The 23,138-nt window shown below is 47.1% G+C and overlaps 3 protein-coding genes across 4 annotated transcripts in view; all 3 read left to right on the top strand.

Annotated features, from left to right (window-relative positions):
* Positions 1 to 4,848, top strand: part of LOC130879290 (zinc finger protein 689) — a 30,796-nt gene extending 25,948 nt beyond the window's left edge. For both annotated transcript variants that reach the window (XM_057777601.1, XM_057777602.1), the window contains one exon: positions 1,557 to 4,848. In XM_057777601.1, coding sequence (XP_057633584.1) covers positions 1,557 to 2,740 — 1,184 coding nt within the window. In that variant the 3' untranslated portion in view covers positions 2,741 to 4,848. The remainder of the gene's footprint in view (positions 1 to 1,556) is intronic.
* LOC130879291 (zinc finger protein 764-like) overlaps positions 1 to 23,138 on the top strand; it is a 69,534-nt gene that overhangs the window by 25,511 nt on the left and 20,885 nt on the right. Inside the window, exons 2-3 of the mRNA XM_057777604.1 lie at positions 7,727 to 7,850; positions 8,593 to 8,646. Coding sequence (XP_057633587.1) covers positions 8,616 to 8,646 — 31 coding nt within the window. The 5' untranslated portion in view covers positions 7,727 to 7,850; positions 8,593 to 8,615. The remainder of the gene's footprint in view (positions 1 to 7,726; positions 7,851 to 8,592; positions 8,647 to 23,138) is intronic.
* LOC130879292 (zinc finger protein 688-like) lies at positions 16,118 to 20,780 on the top strand. Its single transcript, XM_057777606.1, has 3 exons — positions 16,118 to 16,746; positions 17,025 to 17,138; positions 18,896 to 20,780. Exons 1-3 carry the CDS (start codon positions 16,551 to 16,553, stop codon positions 19,390 to 19,392), a joined length of 807 nt encoding a protein of 268 aa, XP_057633589.1. The 5' UTR covers positions 16,118 to 16,550; the 3' UTR covers positions 19,393 to 20,780.

The following is a 23,138-nucleotide window of genomic DNA, read 5'->3' on the forward strand; positions in this document are numbered from 1 at the left end:
AAATTCAAAATATATTTATATATTCAATGTATGTTATATATAAAATCACATAAATGGTCTTGGTGGAGTCTTTAAGGAGTCTTAGACTTCCCTCTGGCTCTTCACAAGCCAGGCCTTCGTCACGTGTCCTGCTCTCAGTCTTGTCTTCTGAGCTCCCACAGAACAGCCCTCTGCACCCTGAGCCCTCAACAGCTTTCCCACCATGCTCCTCTAAACAGACGGCCCTGTCTGCCACAGCAGTACCCGACTCCTGGTGCCAGTTCCTGTCTCAGGGCCTGTGCTGCTGTGACAAACACCATGACCAAAAGCAGCCCGGGGAGGACAGGGTTGATGACACTTTCACATCATGGCACGACATCAGGGCAGCCAGGGGCAAGAACTGAAGCAGAGGCCCCGGACGAGGGCTGCTTATGGGCCTGCTTCTCAGGGTTCGCTAAGCCTGCTTTCTTGTACACCCCAAGGCCACCTGTTCAGGGATGGCACCAAAAATGGACTGGGCACTCCCACATCAATCACTCACTAAGAAAAATGTACCACAGGCCAACCTGGTAAAGGCATTTTCTCTATTGAGGTTTCCTCTTGCCAAATGATTCCAGCTTGTGTCAAGTTGACATAAAACCAGTACAGGAATGCTTTAAAAATGGAAGTTCTGGACTGGAGAGATGGCCCAGTAGTTAAGAGCAGCTGCTGCTTTTCCAGAAGCCCTGAGGTCCGGTCCCAGAACCCACATTGGGGCAACTTACAAGGGTCCTTACGTCCAGTGGCAGGAGCGCTGTCACCATGCTCTTTAGGGAAAAGATCCTTAGAATACACATTAAGTGGGAGAAAGGAAGTGCAGTGGAGTGCATACAGCTGCATGTTGTGTGCTCTTTTACGCAGGACAGGTATGGGGAGCCGTATGCATTTGCACTCTGTCAGAAGGGTGGCTGAGAGTCCCGCTTACTTGGTGGGTGCCTGCCTCGTTTGCATACAGCTCGGGTTTGATCCCAGCCTTGGATCAGGAAGCTGTGCCTGCTTGGGGGGTGGAAGCAGGGGGGATAAGAAGTTCAAGGTCACTCCCTTAGTGAGTTGGGGGCCAGCTTAGAGTAAGTACATGAGACCCTGTTTAAACAAACCCCCCAATCATTGGAAAAAACTGACAGTTTCTACAAGGCAGGTGGGGACCAAGGTTTCTGGGTACCCCACGGCTAATAGAAAAATTCAAGTTTTTTGTTTGTTTTTAAGGACAAAGTCTGGTGCATCTTAGTAAAGTGATGTAGCCAAGGGTGAGCCACTTTATGTGGTGCAGGATCAAACCCAGGGCTTCGTGAAGTTGAGGCAAGCGCTCTGCCAATCAAGCCAAATGCCCCCAAACACTGTTTTAAAAGTCCGCTTAGCGCCCACCCCGCATCTTACATGAACTGGATGAGGAGCTCTCATACCTCCCACATCTGCACGCCACTCCTTAGCTCTCTGACACTAACACTTGACAGGATCTGAATGTATCGCTCTTTTAACCCTTAATATTAATAGGCAAGCATAGGAACCCGGTACTTAATTTTTCTGTTTCCTGGTAGAAACCAAAACCAGACAGAAGAATGAAGAGAAGGAAGTTTTCCCACCTAAGGAAGCACCCCGAAAGGGGAAACGTGGGCGGAAGCCCAGCAAACCCCGGCTGATTCCCAGGCAGACATCTGGGGGCCCCATCTGCCCTGACTGTGGCTGTACCTTCCCTGACCACCCCGCCCTGGAGAGCCACAAATGCGCCCAGAACCTGAAGAAGCCCTACCCTTGCCCGGACTGTGGGCGCCGCTTTTCCTATCCATCACTGTTGGTCAGTCACCGGCGGGCACACTCTGGTGAGTGCCCTTACGTTTGTGACCAGTGTGGCAAACGTTTTTCCCAGCGGAAGAACCTGTCTCAGCACCAGGTCATACATACAGGCGAGAAGCCCTACCACTGCCCTGACTGTGGCCGCTGCTTTCGACGGAGTCGGTCCCTGGCCAATCACCGGACCACGCACACGGGCGAGAAACCCCATCAGTGCTCGAGCTGTGGGCGTCGCTTCGCCTACCCATCTCTGCTTGCTATCCACCAGCGGACGCACACCGGAGAGAAGCCCTATACCTGCCTAGAATGCAGCCGTCGCTTCCGCCAGCGCACTGCCCTGGTCATCCACCAGCGCATCCACACTGGAGAGAAGCCTTACCCCTGCCCTGACTGTGAGCGGCGCTTTTCCTCCTCCTCTCGCCTGGTTAGCCACCGGCGTGTGCACTCTGGGGAGCGGCCCTATGCCTGTGAGCACTGTGAAGCCCGCTTCTCCCAGCGCAGCACCCTGCTCCAGCACCAGCTCTTGCACACAGGCGAGAAACCCTACCCCTGCCCGGACTGCGGACGTGCCTTCCGAAGGAGCGGCTCTTTGGCCATCCATCGCAGCACCCACACGGAGGAGAAGCTGCACGCTTGCGAGGACTGTGGCCGCCGCTTTGCCTACCCCTCGCTGCTGGCCAGTCATCGGCGTGTGCACTCAGGCGAGCGGCCCTATGCCTGTGACCTGTGCTCCAAACGCTTTGCCCAGTGGAGCCACCTGGCTCAGCACCAGCTTCTGCACACGGGGGAGAAGCCTTTCCCCTGCCTCGAGTGTGGCCGATGCTTCCGACAGAGGTGGTCTCTGGCCGTCCACAAGTGCAGCCCTGGCACCCCCAATGGCAGCCCTAGACCTGTTATAGGAGGGCCTGGTCAGAGAAGCAGTACCCTTTAGCGTGGCAAAGACTATGGGAGGTCACTTCAGGGAGGGCTTCAGAGGTCACACAGAGCGGGAGCAGAACAAAAACCCTGGTCCCCTGCTCCACATTCTGAACTCCGGTGTAGTCCACCACACTGGCTGCCTTACAGCACGTCTAGAACAGTTATCTGGAGAGATGATTCCCTTTGATTAAAGTTCTCCACGCTAACCTATCTTAAAATAACGTGGGTGTGTTTCTACCCCAATCTCTGCAGGGCTGCCTTCTTAGTTTGTGTGTATAGACTCCATTCAGTCAGGAAAATCTCATTTGTAGGGGGCAGAACCTTCCCGGCTCTGCCTCTGTTTCCGTATCACGGAAAACCCACTCCTGCCGAGTGGGTAGGCTGTCGCTGCAAACTGCCGAGTTCCCTACCTCACAGGGCAGCTCACCTCGCGGGCTGGCGGGCTGGTGCTAATCTCTTCAAGGCTGTACACAGCATTCTCCCTTGGAAACCTGGCCTGGAAAATGTTTAGTAGTTTACCCACACGGTGGTTCTTCAGAAAACCTAATCACAGCTACTTTGTGCCCAAGTAGGTCACCTTTGTGCACATGTGTGTGTAAGAGATGGTGGTCTCACTGCCACAAGTGATTTTCCCACCTCAGCTTTCTGAGTGGTTGGAGGCTGGTGCAGGTACCAGCACATCTGGCTCTGGTTAAGCATTCTTAAAAAAAAAAACAAAAAAAAAAGTATATACATATTTAAAAGATTTATTTATTTTTATTTTATGTGTTTGATGTTTTGCCTGCATGTGTATCTATGCACCATGCTTGGGCCTGGTGCCCAAGAGATGCCAGATGAGGGCATCATATTCCCTGGAGCTGGAGTTGGGAGCCACCAGGGCTGCTGGGAATGGAACCCCAGGCCCTCTGGAAGAGAACCCAGTGCCCTTAACCGCCGAGGAATCAACGCCAGCCTCTGGTCAGTCATTCTCTGGAGAGCGGCTCTCAGGTCCCTCGTGTGAACTCTCCAAGTGGCTGTTTTCAGTGCCTCCTCTTACGGATCATCCGAAACCAGCAGCACCGTGGTGTGTCCAGGGAGCCCTTCAATCTGTGGTTTTTATTTACTCCCGGCAGCACTGATGTGGGGGGCGGGGGATGCCAGTGTGCTTGTTGGGTTCCACACCGCTAAACGCCCTACCCTTTCCTTTTAGAGGTGTGATAAAACCAGATCATCTTCACCACACTTGGGAATTGGTTCAGGCTGGGTCTGAGGCACCAGCGCGGGAAACTGGGAGGTTTGACTGCTTTGTTCTTGTTTTTGGTTTTGGTGGTTTTTTGTTTTGTTTTGTTTTGTGTTTGAGACAGGGTTTCTCAGTGCGGCCCTGGCTGTCCTGGTGCTCACTCTATAGACGAGGCCGGCCTCGAACTCACAGAGATTGCCTGCCTCTGCCCTGCCTCCTGAGTGATGGGATTAAAGACTTGCGCCACTACCAACCAGCGAGAGGTTGGATTTGAAGAAAAAGTGGGGGACCAGAATCTAGTAGCAAGAGGTAGACTTGGGTTTGCTACAGGTAGCTAGTGGCTGGGAAAATCCCTGGGAACTGGGATTCTTATTTTTTTTTCCTGGTTTTCATCAAAATAAGGAAATAGCATGGAACCTCCCGTGGGGCCTCATTCAGCTCTTGCTCATGAATTAAAGTGAGGTCATTCCAGGAGGGTAGAAGTCATGAGAGCAGTGTCTAACTTTGTGCTGCTTCCGTAGTACCCACCCAATGAGCTGCTCAGTAAAACTTGACTACCCTCTTGCCCTCAGCAGCTGCACCGGAGACTTAGCATATTCCAACAGCTGAAGCTGTCATCCTGCAGTTGCCTCTTCCCACAATGCATCTGCTCTCAGCACTAGGTGGGGAGCAGATGGAACACATCAATTTGTAATTACCTCTCTTTAGGTGTTTAGCAAGCCGATTGTAACCATTCATTTCTTCGTGGATAATGAGTGCCCTCTGGGCAGGGGCCTTGACAGATAGAATTTCATTAAAATATTTAATGGATAAATTCTGCTCCTTCTGGAATTACTCTTCATAAAATGTGAATTTAGCTCTTCGACTGAGAAATTCCCTGTTATGATGAAGATTGAATGCCCGAGTAGCCTGCCTTTCCCTAGCCACGATTTAGGCTGTCTGCCAAGTCCTCACCGTTCGAACTGCCTCTGTATTACCGACTAGTGAAGTAAGCCCTCAGTCAGGAATTTTACAGTGCTCCTGGGCTCAGTTTGTAGCCTAAAGATGTGGAAGCCATCATGGTTAGCTTCCATCATGTCCATGGAGAACAGAGGGAAGAGCAGTATAGGCTTCTCCATTCCAAGTGTGATTCTGACCTGTTACTCAGTGAGGACCCCAGCATCTTCCCAGGAAATTTTTCTCCATGAAATACATGGGGAAAATCACAGTGCTGTTGAGAAGGGCTGTGGTCATGATTCCTTTCCCAGTCCCAACCTCAGTTGCTCCTCCAGTGTTCTGATGTTACCAGATATTCTTAGCAGTGAGTACCTTTTGTTCACCAAAAGACAAGAAGGTCCAAGAGACTGTCTGCACTCTACTGCCCCCTACTGGCTCCCCAGTGTACCTACTAGTACACTTGTTCCCGTCAGCTCTTGGGGGAGTCCTTCATGTATGACGTTCATCAGTAATAGCTGTGCCTGGATTCTGTCCACTTCTACACCTTCTACCTATTTTTTGACAGGGTTTCTCAGAGTATCCTTGGCTGTCCTGGAACTCTATAGACCAAGCCTCAAACTCACAGGATATATCTGTCTCTACCTGAGTGCTGGGAATAAAGGTGTGAGCCACTCCCACTCGGCTATTATTTATTCTTTTTCCTCCTAGATTTATGAGAGTACTCTTGTCTTGCACACATAAATTCTAGCCTACAAACATACTAAGATCTATCTTTAAGTCATTTTTTTTAAAAAAAAGAGTTTTCCTTCTGGCCTGTCTCCATTTAGTTTCTGATAAATTTATTATGCAACAGTGCATTCTATTTTCTGCACACGACTCTCACTGCTGCACTGTGGTCTGCAGCTGGCTGTAGCATTGCTGCACTGATGAGGTGCTTCCTGTGTGCCTTCACTGCAGTAACCACTGTTAGGGTGCCTCAAGTCACAGAACTTATGGAATGAATCTTTGTGTGTGTGCGTTTTTATAGACATGTATATATGTATGTACATATATATGTATGTATGGGAATTTATTGGAATGACCTACAGGCTCAGTTCAACAGTGACTAGTTGTAAAGACAAAGTTCAAGAATCCAAGAGCTGTTCAGTCACACGAGGTTGGTTGTCTCAGCTGGGCTTCTGTAGATGCTGGAATCCCAAAGAGGTGTGCTCCAAGGCCAGGGAAGGAATGGGTGTGCGGACAAGGCCAGGCAAAGAGTGAACCCTTCCTTCTCCCATTGTCTTTAAACCTATCACAGCGACACATCTTCATACAGTGTAAAGAAAGATCCTGCAACAGGTCAGCGGTATATGTGTGTGGGGGTGATCTCTCTGCCACCCGTGCCGTCACATGATAGTAGTGGAGACAGCTCTCCCATGCTCACAACCTCAGGGCTGGCTCATCCACACCTCTGCCAACAGTGTTAGCTCTACTGTGCTGCTGAGGTGATGTGCGTGATCTCAGCTTCTTAGACTGCAATCCCCTCACTCTGACCCCCATGAGCAAATGCTTATCATTAGGATCTATTTATCCGGTCAGGTTGGTACAGCATGAGCCAAGACTCCAAACACAAAGCTGCTCTGATTGCATAAAATACTCTAAAGGGTTGGAAGTCCTTCCCAGGAGCAGGCTGAGTACTGGTCTTGATGGTGAACTTCCTTTGGAATGTGCAGGCTTTGAGCAACCCACATCTGCTGAGTTAACTCTTTGCCGCAGGCACTTGACATAGTCCACCGTGCCTGTAGCATGCAGCAGCCTTCAGGAACTTTAGATTTACAGTCAGTTTAGATCCAAAGCCTAGTCACTGAAAATTCTAGCTACTTGCCCTCTTCTAGTGCTTAGCCACCCTAGTAGGTGGCTGCAAGTGCCCTTTGCAAGCTGGAAAGACATACAGCACACTTTTGCCAAAGTTGCGTAGTCCTTTAAGAAGGGAACCTCGGGTAAGAGAGCTGCAGCACTCAAGAGAGTGACCTCTTCACCTAGACTGGGTAACACAGTCCTGAAGGTGTAGGTGAGGGAGAACAGACCCTGAGGAGAACTGACCACACCCCTTGCTCATCACGGCGGCAAGGGCTGAACTGGCCAGGTAGAGAGCTCACCCTGGTGGTTAAGACAGGAGAGCCGGTGAGCCGACCAACCCTGCAATTACCCAGAACCAGGGTTAGTGTTGGCCACCCCAACATCCACCCCATCTATGATCTGCTGGAGCATAGGGACGGGGTCAGTCCTGTGGACCCAGGACTACAGAATCTCTACCACACAGGGGCAGCAACGGGGTGTTCAGGAAGAGTCCCAGTGCGGGCCAGTGTCGAAAGTATAGCACGACCAGGGCCTTGAATGAAACCAATGAGTCTTTGTGATGAACGTCTGCGTGTAAAGATGGATATAAAGGGGTTTACTGTGTGACTCACTGTGTCACATGGCAGCTTCCATGACAATATTCCCCTTTCTTCTTTTTCTTAAATTTATTTTGTTTTATTGGGGGGATGTTGCAGGGGCAGAGGGTATATGTGAGGAAACAGGAGATGGCTGGGATCAGGATACGTGATGTGAAAAACACAAAGAATAAATAAAAAAGTTAAAAAGAAGAAGCTTAGGTCAAGCATAACAAGTCTTTCTCTGTCCTGACACCCAGCTCCCAAATAATGACATGGAGACTTCTTATTATGAAAGCTAAGCCTATAGCTTAGGGTTGTTCCTAATTAACCCATTTATATTAATCTATCACATGGTGTTACCTTTCTTCCATCTTTTACCTCGTTCTTCTCTGTGTCTGTCTGGTGACTCTGCCTTTCTTCTTCCCAGCATCCTCTCTGTCCCTGGAAGTTCCACCTAACCTCTTCCTGCCCAGCTATTGGCCATCCGGTGCTTTAGTAAACCAATCACAGTGACCCGTCTTCATACAGTGTAAAGAGAGGCTCCACAACAGGTCAGCAGTATGGGAACACAGCTCTGCAGCTGATCGCTAAGGCCTGGGTGGTTTGCACAGGTTGTCACGATCATTTCTGGGATACTTACGTACATCTTTGTGTGACTCTCTAAAGAGGACACCTCAGAGCTTCTGCCTTTTTGCCCCCCTGGGTCTTGCATATGTCTTTCCCTTTGTTGATTTTAATTTGTATCCTTAAAGTGGGCTGTGGTGATATATGCTTGTAATCCCAGCATTTGGAACACGGAGACAGGAGACCCTGTTTTCAGAAGCAAAACCAAAGCAAACCACCACCACTACCACCACCACCACAACAACAAAAAACTGAGAAGAAAAGAAACAAAGGCACTCTTTGCCTAGGCCTGTCTTGGGGTTGTGTTTGCAGCAACTAGGAAGGGAAGCTTAGTGGGAAAGCCAGCTGTGCCCTTCCCGTACCTTTTGGAATCCCAGCGCCTTGGAAGCTAATGCAAGCACATATTCACAAATTTCAGGCCAGTCTTGGCTGCCTGTGAGACAGTGAGACCATGTCAGAGAGAGAGAGAGAGAGAGAGAGAGAGAGAGAGAGAGAGAGAGAGAGAGAGAGAGAGAGAGGTGGATAGAAGGGAAGGGAGGGGAGGGGAGCAGCAGGGAGGGAGAGCAGAGTTCACCAAGAAACGGCAGGTCTCACAAATCTATTTCCCCAGCTGGTAGTATGACTCACTGTGTGCCCAGCATTCATCTGCCCTCCATGTTGTCTCCGCAGGACTTCGAAGGCAGAAGGAACCCATGCCTACATGCCTGTGCTGCTGGTTGCACCGTGAGTGAGACTTGTCTTGTTGTTTTCAAACCTCTATGCCAGAAGTCTATTTTCTTTCTTTCTTTCTTTCTTTCTTTCTTTCTTTCTTTCTTTCTTTCTTTCTTTTTTTTAAAGATTTATTTATTTATTATATATACAGCATTCTGTCTGGATGTTTGCCTACAGACCAGAAGAGGGAGCCAGATCTCATTATAGATGGTTGTGAGCCATCATGTAGTTGCTGGGAATTGAACTCAGGACCTCTGGAAGACCAGCCATCTCTCCAGCCCCAGAAGTCTATTTTCTTCCTTACAGTGGTATTTCCCTTTAACAGATGCAGACTCTGAAGCTCAGTGATATTAAACAAGTTGCCCAAAGCCACACATCTGGCTATTCCGAACGCCTAGATTTCTTTTCTTTTCTTTTTTTTTTTTTTTTGGTTTTTCGAGACAGGGTTTCTCTGTGGTTTTGGAGCCTGGAACTAGCTCTTGTAGACCAGGCTGGTCTCGAACTCACAGAGATCCGCCTGCCTCTGCCTCCCAAGTGCTGGGATTAAAGGCGTGCGCCACCACCGCCCGGCTCTGAGCGCCTAGATTTCAAGTCAGGTCTAAAATCATCTACCTGGACATTAGCACCAAAAGGTGAGCATTCATCTCAGGCACAAACACCTCCAAGTCCATTGCAACTCAGATGTCTGTCCAGGTCCTCTGCCCTACACTAAGTAATTAATTAGTGCTTTTTCTTTTCTTTCTTTCTTTCTTTCTTTCTTTCTTTCTTTCTTTCTTTCTTTCTTTATTTCTTTCTTTTTTTTTTTTGAGACAGTCTCGATAGGTAGTCTAGAATGGCCTTGAACTCTCGATCTTTCTGCTTCATCCTCCTAAGTGCTGGGATTATAGCTGTGAACTGCTAAGCCCAGCTTGCCCCAATTTTGTAACCAATATCCAATCGTACTTTCCAAGTCCCTGACCATCCAGCCAAACCCTGGCGATGGCTACGAGGGACACATCTGGCTATTTCTCCTTCTTATACAACTAGGTGCTACTGCAAGCTCTGCTCACTGAGCCGTCCCTCCGCTACTGTTCTTCAGGACTCTGCCGGATGCTACAGTGCTGCAGCTGTCCACTTCAGGTGCACATCTCTCTCCTGGCCAAACCTGGCCTTCCCTATGTCAGTAGCTCATAGGACGTCCTCCATAAAGCTTGGACTGGGAGCAAGAAGGCAAAGTGTGGCAGTAACAGGAAGCACTGGAATTTGGGCTACATGTGTCTTATTTATGTCTTCAGAACTTGCTTGGGCCAGATCACATAGATACTGATGTTACGGGTGTGTGTGTGTGTGTGTGTGTCTTGGTGTGCTGAGAACTGAACTTAGGGTTCCACATGTGCTACGCAACACTCTACCATGGAGCTATATTCCCAGTCCTTTCCTTCTTCTATTTGATGATGAAGTTCTTTTGGACAGTTCAGGTTGTAGGGAAGTCAATGGTCTGTGGCCAAGCCTTCAGTTTCCACTAAGCCCTGACATCAGGACAAGAGTGGCATTTTAAAAGAAGAGTGATTCGCAATGATGGGGCCTTGTTGCCAGACCCTAAGGCCTCCTTTATAATTCACTTGTAGAGGAGAAATAATGGCTCCAGATGGCATCTTCATTTGCCCATGACACATTAGACGCCATCGAATTTACTGGATCATCTAGCTCAAAAGGCAGAGAGAACAGCATGTGCCGTAGCACAGACTTGTTGCAGAGCCTTCTAATCTGAGCCCTGTTCAAAACCAGCAGTTGGAGTTGCGAGAGCATAGCAGCTAAGAATGTTCACTGCCCTTGCTCAAACATAGAACAACAGCAACAACAAAACCCCTCTGACTTGTGCACACTGCACATTCCGTACTTGTGTTAATGCAGATATATGTTTACCTTTAAAAGTTTGTGTGTTTTCAGAACAAAAGTACCACGCACAAATAAAGACAGTAGCCCAGGAGATCCAGCCTCTTAGAACGCCTGTTACAGTTTCCTCAAAATTCTGCATCTAAAATAACTTTAAAGCTGCTAACGGAGATGCTCCAGCCTCACAGACTATCCAGCCGGGACTTCAGATAAGCCCTTCTCTTTCCCATTACACAGAGACTGGACAATAAATATTAGCACTAGCTCTCCCAGGACATGACAATTATCCCAATTTTCTCAGGGTACCCTAAAAATGCTGTCACCCTCAGACAACAGAAAGCAATCTAGAGAATATGACGTTCACATTCCTAAGAGGTGGGGTGAGTAGTTTTTGGTCATTCAGTAGATTATGGATATTTATCATCATTTCGGGGGGGGTTAGTTATAAGTTGTTGGTGGTCATGGCCAGGAAAAAAGTTGAACAAAGGAGATTAGACTCAGGGATCTCTTTCTGAAGTGAAAAAGGGGCGTAGAGAATGATGGGATAAAAGGGTGGATTATTGAGTCACTGTGGAGGCCCGAATCTACTTTAGGACAACTACTAGTTTCAAATATTTTACATTGTATGAATTTTTATATATTGATACAAATTTAAGGTTATTTTTGTTATACTGTATATATGTTTCTATTCTTTGTAAAGGTATTGTACATATGCAGCTATTTAACAATATAATATAAATTTCTAGTCCTTGAAAGCTATTATTATAAAGTACTTAGAATAATTAAGAAATGCAATCAGCACAGAATGAGTTCCAGAACAGGCTCTAAAGCTACACAGAGGAACCCTGTCTCAAAAACAAACAAACAAAAATACCAAACAAACAGAGAGAGAGAGAGAGAGGCCTGAGTGATCAACCTGTCTGGGAGCACCCAAGTGACTTACACAAAAGCAGCGAGCAACCAATGGGGTGGTGACTGGCAAGTGGCCAATACCATGGCCCTACCTACACCTCGAGGAGCCTTGAGCCCTCCTGCATCTGAAGGAGTGTTCAATGGAGCCACAGTACCCAACTACACCAATTGGAGAAAGAGGGACCCCCTGAAGCACACTCCACCTATACTGAATTGAGGAAGAGATGGGTAGGCAACAAGGTAAGTAAACACTCAACAACATAAAGAGCAATACAGCACCACCAGAAACTAGTGGTTCCTCAACAGCAAGACCTGAACACTCCAACGCAGATGAAGCAGAAGAAAATGACCTTAAAAATTAATTTTATGAAAATGTTTGAGGCTCTTAAAGAGGAAATGAAAAATTTCCTCAAAGAAGTGGGAGAAAAGTCAAACAAAAAAATTGGAAGAAATGAACAAATTCCTTAAAGAATACGAAGAAAAAGCAATCAAACAGGTGAGAGAAACAATTCAAGACTTGAAAACTGAAATAGAGACAAGAAAACACAAACAATTCCTTAAAGAAAACCAAGAAAAGGCAATCAAACAAGTGAAAGAAACTATTTAAGACTTGAAAACTGAAATAGAGACAATAAAGAAAACATAAACTGAGGAAATTCTAGAAACAAAATTTGGGTGAATGATCAAGAACCACAAATGCAAACATAAACAACATAATGCACGAGATGGAAGAGAGAATCTCAGACGTTGAAGATATGATAGAGGAAACAGATTCATTGGTTAAAGAAAATGTTAAATATAACAAAAGCTTAACACAAAATATCCAGGAAATATGGGACACCATGAAAAGACTAAACATAAGAATAATAGGGATAGAAGGAGGAGAAGTCCAACTCAAAGACACCAAAAATATATTCAACAAAATCATAGAAGAAAACTTTCCCAACCTAAAGAAGGACATGCATATGAAAATACAAGAACCTTACTGAACACCAAATAGACTGGACCAAAAAAAAAAAGTCTCCTCACCACATAATAATCAAAACACTAAACATTTAGAATAAAGAAAGATATTAAGAGCTGCAAAGGGAAAAAGGTCAAGTAACAAAAAGGCAGACAGAGTTACACCTGACTTCTCAATGGAAACAATAAAAGCCAGAAAGTCCTGGACAGGTGTTATGCAGACACTAAGAGACCATGGACTACTATACCCATCAAAACTTTCAATCACCATAGAGGGAGAAAACAAGATATACCATGATAAAACAGGATTTAATCAATACTGATCCACAAATCTAGCCCTACAGAAAGTACTAGAAGGAAAACATCATTCCCAGGAAGTTACATCCACAAAAACAGTCAATAGATGATCTCTCAGCAGCAGATCCCAAAGAAGAGAAACACACACACAATGCCAGGTAGGAAAGTGATACATTCCCAAAGCACATGCAGGTCTGTTGTTGCCATTGCCAACTGCAAGCTTTTTTTGTTTTGTTTTGTTTTAAACTTTTTTACTCTTTTGACCCTTTGCTCTTTTTGGGGCCCTGATACCCAGCTCCCAAATAAATCACATGGAGACTTATTCTTTCTTACGAAAGCCCAATCTTAGCTTGGCTTATTTCTAGCCAGCTTTTCTTAAATTATCCTGTCTACTTTTTGCCTCTGGTCTTTTACCTTTCTCTGTTTTTGAATTTCTTTCTTTACTTCTTACTCTGTGGCTTGCGTGTAGCTGTGTGTCTGGCCCCTGGAGTTCTCCTTTCCTTCTCTTTTTTGATCCTTGATTTTTCTTCCCAGATTTCTCCTACTTATTCTCTCGGCCTGCCAGGCCCACCTATCTTTTCTCCTGCCTTATTATTGGCTGTTTAGCTCTTTATTAGACCAATCAGGTGTTTTAGACAGGCAAAGTAGCACAGCTTCACAGAGTTAAACAAATGCAACATAAAAGAATGCAACATACTGGGCAGTGATGGCTCATTCCTTTAATCCCAGCACTTGTGAGACAGAGGCAGGCGGATCTCTGTGAATTCGAGGCCAGCCTGGTCTACAAAATGAGTTCAGGACAGCCAGGGCTATTATGCAGAAAAACCCTGTCTCAAAAAAGCAAAAGAATGCAACATGTCTTTGCATCATTAAACAAATGTTCCACAGCATAAATGAATGTAACATCTTAAAATAATATTCTGCATCAGCCAACTAACAGCAGACTGCTCCTCATCAACATTATAGACAGAGATGGAGAAAAAAATCAATTAGCAAGAACTATGTTAATTTGCTCAGTAGTGTAACCATAGTGGCACAGCAGCTGCCATTGGAGTCACCTCCTGGTGAAGTTTCGAATAAAGAGAGATGGTTCAGCAGATAAGAGCACTGGCTGCTCTTCCAGAGATCCTGGGTTGGACTCCCAGCACCCACATTTCCTCTCACAATCATCTGTGACCCCAATTCAAGGGGACTCCGATGACCCCTTTTGGCCTTCAGGGGCACTGCAGCCACGTGGAGCATAGATATACATATATACCCATACATATAAAACTATTTTTAAAAGGATGATAGTAATAATCCAGTCATTTGCCAGCTTCCACGCACACCAAATGGGAGAGGTGTAATGGATTGGGGCAGGTTCAAATTCACATCCTTAATTCTGTGACTGGTAGCACTCATCTTCCCAATCCCTGCAGGGAATTTAAAGCCCCCTTCTGGCCTTAGCTGATAGCAGGCACATTCATGGTGCCCATACACACACATAGGCAAAACACTCATAAAATAAATATATCAAAATTTTAAAAACTGGGTTCAATTGACAAACTTTCTTATCCATTTGTAAAATTTTTAAATTTTATTTTAGTCTCTCTCTCTGTGTGCGTGCGTGTGTGTGTGTGTATGTGTGTAAGTTAGAGACCAACTTTCAAGAGTTGGTTCTTTCCTATCATGTAGGCATATGTTTCTTTTCTGCAGCCACTCTCAAATAATCACTCAGAGGCTTAATATTAATTACAAATGCTCATCTGATAGCTCACGCTTGTTAAGACTAACTCTTGCCGGGTGGTGGGAGCACATGCCTTTAATCCCAGCACTCGGGAGGCAGAGGCAGGCGGATCTCTGGGAGTTCGAGGCCAGCCTGTTCTACAAGAGCTAGTTCCGGGACGGGCACCAAAGCTACAGAGAAACCCTGTCTCGAAAAACCAAAAAAAAAAAAAAAAGAAAAGACTAACTCTTACACTGAAATTAACCCATATTAAACAAATGCGGCACAAATGTAACACACCTTTACACAGTTAAAGCAATATTCTGTAGCATAAACAAATCTAACACATCGTTGCCCAGTTAAAATAACATTCTACAACATATACAGATACACACACATACATAAAATAAACAAAATGTAGTAATTTGGAGGGGTTGTGAAACCACTTCATTCAGAGGCTTGGGGAAGGGCTGAAGAGGTCCACATGATTTGGTGTCTTCAGCAGGGCAGATCCTTGAGGCGTCCTCATTGCTAAAATCTGTAACTTTGGGGGGTGGGTGGATAGGAGCTGCTGAGCATTGAACCCAGGGCCTAGGCAAGCTCTCTATCACAGGCCTACATACCCTGTGTCTCCCCGGATTTCCTTCTCCCTTCCCTCTTCTCTTCTACTCTCCTTCCCCTTCCCCTCCCCTTTCTTTCCTAGACCCCCCTCTCCAGAGTCTAGCTTAAATGACCATGTAGGCTTTGATGGATCCTCTTGCCACCCCCTAAGGCCTTGGCCATCAGGCCCAACTCCACTCAGCTTTAAAAAATAAACATTAATCTCAGTGCTCAGTAGGCTGAGGCAGGTGGATCTCTGTGAGTTCAAGGCCACTCCAGCTTATTTAGCAAGTTCCAGGTCAGCTCTAGTGCTATATAGTGAGACCCTGTTTGGGGGGGGAAAAAGGACAATCATCATTATTTCTACTCTAATGTTCTGGAGAACACCTGTGTGTGTGTTCATGTGTGGTGTGCATACATATGTGAGCACATGCATGTGGAGGCCGGAGGTTGACATCGTGGGACCTTTCTTCAGTCACCAAATTTTTATTTCAGTTTTACACAAATAAATTGTGTACACATTTAACCATATGGAACAATAAACGTATTTACTTTTCCATAAACACCAGCACTCTACCTCTTAAAAACCAGTTACAGTCAGGAGTGGTGGTGCACTCCTTTAATCCCAGACACAGAGGCAGAGGCAAGCAGATCTTTGTTGAGTTCAGGTTCAGTCTGACCTGCATAGTCATAGTGAGTTCTTCTGTGGACACGAAACTGGTTTCTAAGATGCGGTGCCCAGGCTCGGCCAGCCTCCAGAGGCTGACCAGGACGCTCGTGGAGACACCGGGAAGACTCAACTTCGGGCCCCAGGGATGTCCAGGTCTACAGATCGTTTGAGATGCCCCGCCTTTCCGGAGCCAATTGCAGCACAGCTGCTCCTGGCGGTGACAACCAATCATCTGCCGCTGCGATGGCTCACAGAGAAGGCGTTGAGGCAGCAGGTGGCAGGTATTTTTTTGAAGACCCCCTCCACACCACACACACACACACACACACACACACACACACACAGACACGAGCACCAACCCTCCTGACGCAGCAGCAGGTGGCAGGTATTTTTTTGAAGCCCCCCCCTCCACACCACACACACACACACAGAGAGACACAGACACGACAACACACACACACACACACACACACACACACACACACACACACACGAGCACCAACCCTCCTGACGCGGCCATTGTGTTCAAGGGCAAAAGGGCCGCTGCATTTGCAAATGGGCAGAGGAAGTTCGAAAGCCGCCATATTTGCCCAGCGGCAGAAATGGCGCCTGAGTGCCGTCAATGGCAACTGAAGCCAGGCCGTCGCCATGTTTTCTGAAGGCATCTTCCGGTTTCCTTCACCCGAGTCGAGTCTCTGTACGAGCGGCTGTGGAGTGAACTATGGAGCCTCCCTAGTCTCCACCGGAGTCCTGCAGTCCTCACACCGCCCGCTTTGTCCTGCTCCCGGCGGGGCCGATCGTGACTAGGGGGCGTGGCAAGGGCGTGGTTTCCCGGGGAAGCCGAGGGAAGCCAGAGGCTGGGGCGGCCAAGCCGCTGCCCCGGCAGGAACTCCGATGGCGCCACCCCCGGCCCCGCTGCTGGTGCCGATGCCCGGGGAGATCTGGCCTGGTTTCAGGAAGCCTGAGCTCGTGAGCTTCGCGGACGTGGCCGTGTACTTCTCCCCGCAGGAGTGGGGGTGTTTGCGGCCCGCGCAGAGAGCCCTGTACCGGGAGGTGATGCGCGAGACCTACGGTCTCCTGGGCGCGCTCGGTGAGGCCCGCTCCCCATCCTCCTCGGGGCTTCAGAGGGGAGATGCTGTAGACCAACCAAGTGGATCGCGAGCCCTGATCCCGCACTTTTCCACCAGCAGCCTCAGTCACCTTCCATTCCCAGGGCTTCCTCGGGAGTCTCCATTCAGGCAAGAACAACGCAAACCCTGCCCAAGTTGATTTGAGCCTAAGTTCCGAGGAGGTGCCCTCACCCTAGTGGGATGCTATCTGCCCGGGCCAGTCGCTCAGGCCACCACTGTGACCCCTGTTCTCTCTCAGGGTTCCCGGGCCCCAAACCAGCCCTCATCTCTTGGATGGAACAGGAGAGTGAGTCCTGGAGCCCCGCCGCCCAGGATCCTGAGGAGGGGAAAAGCCTGGGAGGAACTCCGAGAGGTGAGGGATTGACCCAAGTCCTCCTGCATCTTGTTTGTCAGGGGTTTCTTCTCTAGTAAAGCTTTCTTTCAGATTCACCATCCTGGCGTCCCTTCAGAATTTCAAGAGTCAACATGCGTCAGACACTAAAGGAAAGAAAGCCGACCTGTAAAAGTTTTGGAAACTCGGGAGATGTTAAAAGCAGAATAGAAGAATCTAGAGCACAAAGAAGTTTTAGATTTCCAGATGTTTGTTAGATACTGCTGCTCATTTCCCCTTTTTAAAAACCAACTAAGGCTAGTCGTGGTGACACACGCCTTTGCCTTTAATCCCAGCACTTTTGGGGCAAAGGCAGGTGGATTTGAGACCAATCAAGACTACATGTAGTGAGACCTTGTCTCATTTACGTCCCCCCCCATCCTAAAATGTCCCTAAAAATCGAACTGGTTTCAGGTCTGCCTATTCTGTTTCTCAAGGCCAAGTGTTACATGAGAAAAAAGCTCATCTGCCATTGCTACCCTGAATTGAAGACATCTGAAGCAAATATGGCGCCTCATCTATAAAAGTACCACTGTGCCAACAACAGCAACAATCCCAAAACACAAAATGCAACAGTAACTGTTTATTGAGCATTTACTAAGTTATCAACAAACACGATGTATTTAATCCTCCCAATAACCCAGTGAAGTTAAGAAGCCATTATTTTCCTGTTTGACATTTAAAGAGAAATTTTAACTGTTTGACTTTCAACAAAGCCTTTGTGTTAGTCCCTGGGCAGTATATTGTGGCACTACCTGGGCAAAAGCTAGGGGCATCTATGCAAAAGTGTTATGTTTTACTGAGACTTATTTCTTAAAGAGTTATTTTTATTTTTTTCATTACATGTAAATGTATGTGTCTGCATGTGGGTATGTTCACATTGCAGCTGCCCAAGGAGGCCAGCGGCATGGCATTGCTTGGTGCTTAAGTTATAGGTGGTTGTGAGCTGCCTGGTGTGGGTTCTGGGAACAGAACTCAGGTCCTCTGGAGAGGAGCAAGCGCTTTTAACCACTGAGCCATCTCTCCAGATCCTGCTTTTTTTTTATTTTTTTAAAGATTTATTTATTTATTGTGTACAGTATTCTGCCTATATTCATGCTTGCAGGCCAGAAGAGGGCACCAGATCTCATTACAGATGGTTGTTAGCCACCATGTGGTTGCTGGGAATTGAACTCGGGACCTTTAGGTGAGCAGGCAGTGCTCTTAACCACTGAGCCATCTCTCCAGCCCTTTGTTTTATTTTTGTTGCGTTGATTTTTCTTTTTAAGACAGCTAAGGCTGGCCTGGAACTCTCTATTTAGATAAGGTTGTTCTCACATTCCCAGAAATCTACCCGCCTCTACCTCCAAAGTGCTGGGGTTAAAGACCAGCAGCCACCATACCCTGCTATTCCGTTTGAGTTTCTGAGACAAGGTCTCACTGTGTAGTCCTTGCTGGCCTCAAACTCATGGCTGTCTTCCTGCCTCAACTTTTCCAAATGGTGAGATTACTTTCCTAGTGAGATTTGTGTGTATGTGTGTGTGCGTGTGTGTGTGTATGTTGTTTGTTTGTTTTTCGAGACAGGGTTTCTCTGTGTAACAGCCCTGGCTGTCCTGGAACTAGTTCTTGTAGACCAGGCCAGTCTCAGCCTAACAGAGATCTGCGTGTCTCTGCCTCCTGAGTGCTGTGATTAAAGGTGTGCACCACCACTGCCTGGCTTCCGAGTGAGATTTTTTAAATGTAATTAATTTGTTTCCCAGGAGATACTTCAAATGAGAAGGAGCAGGGCCCCAAGGAAGGAACCGAGAGACTGGCAGAGACTCTTCCTGCTCAGTTGCAATCTAAAGAGGTGGTTGAACAAAAGACTTATTCTATGGCTACCAAGTCCTCTGCAGGGGTACAGCTACCTCCCAAAGCTGCCTCAGGCCAGGCCCAGGTACCCAGCACAGATGCGCAGGCCAGCCAGCGACGCCATCTGTGCATGGACTGTGGACGCCGCTTTAACTACCCTTCTTTGCTGGTCATCCACCGGCGCATGCACACGGGTGAGCGACCCTTCCCCTGCCCAGAGTGCGGCATGCGCTTCAAGAGGAAGTTTGCCATGGAAGCGCACCAATGGATCCACCGTTCCTGTTCCGGGGGTCGCCGTGGCCGGAGGCCTGGGATCCGGTCTGTGCCTGGAGCCCCAGTCCGAGATGACCGGGATCCACCAGTGCTCTTTCGGCACTATCCAGACATCTTTGAGGAGTGTGGGTGAGCTGAAAAGCTGCCTGCATCTGGAGTAGAGGATGAACTCGGCAATAAGAACCGAGGGAGTCAAGACTTGGGAAATGAAATACAGAACTTTGACTTTTCTCAAGAATCCCTTGTAAGATTGTGAAAAGTGCCTGTAAAGACTCCTATAGATTAAACCTCACACCTGCTCCCCTCTCTGGTGTTCGCGTTTGGAAAAAAGGGATGGGGCGGAGCGGGGCTGCGGATGTGATTCAGTTGGTAGAGTACTGTTTTAGTCAGGGTTCTCAAGAGGAACAGTACCAAGAGGATGAGTGCGCACACGTACACACACACACACACACACACAGAGTATAGGTATAGGTAAAGGCAAAGAACAAAAGGCAAGAGGAGGAACTACTGAAACGCCTTTGTTGTGGGATATTACTTTAACATTTGTTTATGCTGCATTTGTTTAACTATGTGAAGATGTGTTGGTGTTCACCTTGTCTGCTAAGGCGCCTGATTGGTCTAATAAAGAGCTGAATGGCCAGTAGCTAGGCAGTAGAGGAAGAGGTGGGGCTGGCAGGCAGAGAGAATAAATAGTGTACCACCCAAAGCCTGGATGCCCAGGACATCACCAGAGGCAGTATCTGAAGCAAAAGCAGAGTCTTTACTGCAAGTTAACTTGGGTCCCTCCAGGGGTCTGAAGCAGCGGCAGCGGCAGTGAAGGGGGGGCGGGGATTCCAAGCCTCTGGGCTTGTGATTGGCTGCCCCCTAGTGGGGCAAGGGGAATTCCAGACTTCCAGGTTTGGGATTGACTGCCCCCTATGATGTAAGGGGATATCCAGACTTGATGGAGTTCCAAGCCTCTAGAGGCTCAGTGTTCAGTCTGGTTTCCCTGCCCAGGGATTGATTGGTTCTGTGTCAGGGGCAGAGATTGCTCTGATTCTAAACTGTGTTTCTTTCTTTTGTTCTTTTTACCTTTTTGACCCTAAGTTTGGGACCAGGGCGAATATCTTTGGTATGCTCTGAATCTAGGGGTTTAGTGCAGTTTTTTTGGGTCCTGGTTTCAGGGTTCAGGGCTTTTCTCCAGTTCTAGGTTCAGGGACAAAGTGTCTCTTCCCCCAGCTCTGGTCCCATTTTCAGGGTGTGTTTCATTTACTGGGTTGAGGCTTGGGCCAAGCTGTGTAGGGGCTGTGGAGCCCGGATTTTCTGGGTCCTGGTCTCTCATTTCCCCCTCTAGAATTAAGTAGATGACCCAATCATGGGTTCTCTCTGAGGGTCTCCGATGGAGTATATTGAGACCATGGCACCATCAATTGTACTGTGCTGATCCTTCCCCTAATGAAAACCAGTAACTTATTGAGGTTACAGGGCCCAAAAGAAAGGAAAAGTATTAAGATGAGTAATGCGGTGATTAAAGTTGTTAACCATGGGGGGGGGGGGTACTGAATAAATATTTGAACCAGCCTTGAGCTTGCTCACATTTCCTCTTTGTTTTGGCTAATCGCTCCCTAACTTTGGCTGGCAGTTCTTTCACCAGTAGGAGAGAAAAGAGGACAAAGGAGAAAGAAGGGAGACACGTGGGGCCAGCGAGCCCAGCAGCTGTCAGGCAGCAAGACCCGGAGTACAGAATGAAAGGGCTGTAAAAAGCCCCGGGGCAGAATATAAATGAAGAGAAACAGAAGAGCTAGTGGCACAAACATAAGCTAAGGCCAAGCATTCAGAACTAATAATACGGCTCGGTGTCATGGTTTGGGAGCTGGCTGGTGGCCCAAAGGAAAGTCTCTTCCTTGCCTTTCTATCTTGGTTCCTACCAGGAGGTGCCACCCACAATGAGTGCTTTCCCAGGTCAGTCAGGACGGCTCTTCAGGTGCGGCTCCCTATGCAGGTGGTTGTAAATTTGTTTGTAACATGAGGGCCGGGCTGCTGGGGTTTCTGTCCCGCCTGGTACCCCACAGCCGACAAGTCCTAAAGAAAATCACAGAGGTCTCCATAAGATTATAAACTGATTGGCCCATTAGCTCAGGCTTCTTGCTAACTCTTATAAGTTATATTAACCCATTATTCTTATCTGTGTTAGCCACATCCTGCTTCTTTGGTGATCTGGGCAGGCATGAGTAGGGAATGGGCTTCCTCCTTCTTAGAATTCTCCTGTTCTCATCGCCCCACCTCTACTTCCTGTCTGGTTGACCCGCCTATACTTCCTGCCTAGCCAATCAACGTTTATTTAAAACATGATTGACAAAATACAGACAATTCTCCCGCACCACAGGTTGACACTCAAACCAACCATAGTAATTTACCCTTGTCAGTCTGACACTTATACGACATTTTAAGAACCGTAGCCTTATGTAGGCATGTAGCAGGTCGTTCTTTAGACCGTCAATTCCCAAATAATGACACAGAGACTTCTTATTAGGCATGAAAGCTTAACCTTAATTTAGGATTGTTCCCAACTGGTTCTTAAAAGTTGAATTAACCCATTTATATTAATGCGGTCAGACTTTTCTTTTCCGCCTGCCAGTTCCCAAAAATATGCAACACAGATACTTAATTATAAATGTTCAACTGATAGCTCAGACTTGGTGCTAACTAGCTCTTACAACATAAACTAACCCATTTCAATTAATCTATGTGCTGCCATGTGGTTCGAGGCTTTACCTATGCTCCAGCATGTCTTGCTCCCTCTGATCTGAGCTTCCCAGTGATTCTTCTGACTCTGCCCTTCTTCCCAGAATTCTCCTAGTCTGGCTTTCCCGTTCAATTTCTCCTGCCCAGCTATAGGCCAGTCAGCTCTTTATTAGTCAGTGAGAGTAATACATATTTACAGTGTACAGATTGTTCCACAGCATATTAATCTATGTTCTGCTGTGTTGCTCATTATCTCTTATCAGGACTATATGTCGGACCTCCTCTGAGTCTGGCTGGTGAATCCCCGCTTTTCAGATCCTTCCCCTGAGTTCCTTTCTTTTCCTGCCTATCCTCTCCTGCCTAGCTATTGGCCATTCAGCTCCTTATTAAACCAATCAGAAGGTGCCTTAGGCAGGTGAGGTAAAACAGACATCTTCACACAGTGTCATCAAATATGTAACCAGTCTGTCTCTGTCCAACCAGCCAGCTCCTAAATAATGACACGGAGACCTATATTAATTATGAAAGTTTGGATTATAGTGTCAGGGTCCAGGACCAGACTGGATCTAAATTATATCTCGTACCAGAGTGGAGGTGTGGGAGTGAAAACACAACTCACATGACTGTATTGGGAGGGAGTTTCCAGGGATCCTCCATGAAATTCTGAATTCACATCCTGAAAATCACCTGTGTTTATTCTCCAAACAGCTTTTATATCAAAACATAAACTGAGGGGGAAGTTTATTAGCATTCTGTTTCCTAGGTAGCAGGGAGAATGACTTAGATCATGTCTTCCTATCCATGCCTGCTCTGTGACATAGACTGAAAAAACACCTCTTCCCCAGGTGACCTCCTAAATTACAATAGAAGGAACAGAACGACATTAACATATCCTGACCACTTGCTTAGGATGACATCAGGCTGTCTCACTATCACAGGCTAGGTTACCACCATCTGTGTGGCAGGTGCAGATTGTGCCTTGCCAGGTGGCTTAGAATTCTGACTGTCATACAATTAGGAATATTGGTCTGTATGGTCTGGCCCCTACACTATAGTTTAGGCTTGTTCCTAACTAGCTTTTATATCTTAAATTAACCCATTTTTTAAATCTATGTTCTACCACATGGCTTTTTACCTTTCTGTCATTCTGTACCT

This window comes from Chionomys nivalis, chromosome 8 (genome assembly GCF_950005125.1).
Source record: "Chionomys nivalis chromosome 8, mChiNiv1.1, whole genome shotgun sequence".
Taxonomy (NCBI): Eukaryota; Metazoa; Chordata; class Mammalia; order Rodentia; family Cricetidae; genus Chionomys; species Chionomys nivalis.

Bases quoted from the DNA above. Each gene is read 5' to 3' on its own strand.
- LOC130879292 (XM_057777606.1), top strand. From the start codon at position 16,551: ATGGCGCCACCCCCGGCCCCGCTGCTGGTGCCGATGCCCGGGGAGATC. The intron at 16,747-17,024 runs GTGAGGCCCGCT...GTTCTCTCTCAG, and splicing joins CGGTCTCCTGGGCGCGCTCG to GGTTCCCGGGCCCCAAACCA. The intron at 17,139-18,895 runs GTGAGGGATTGA...TTTGTTTCCCAG, and splicing joins CCTGGGAGGAACTCCGAGAG to GAGATACTTCAAATGAGAAG.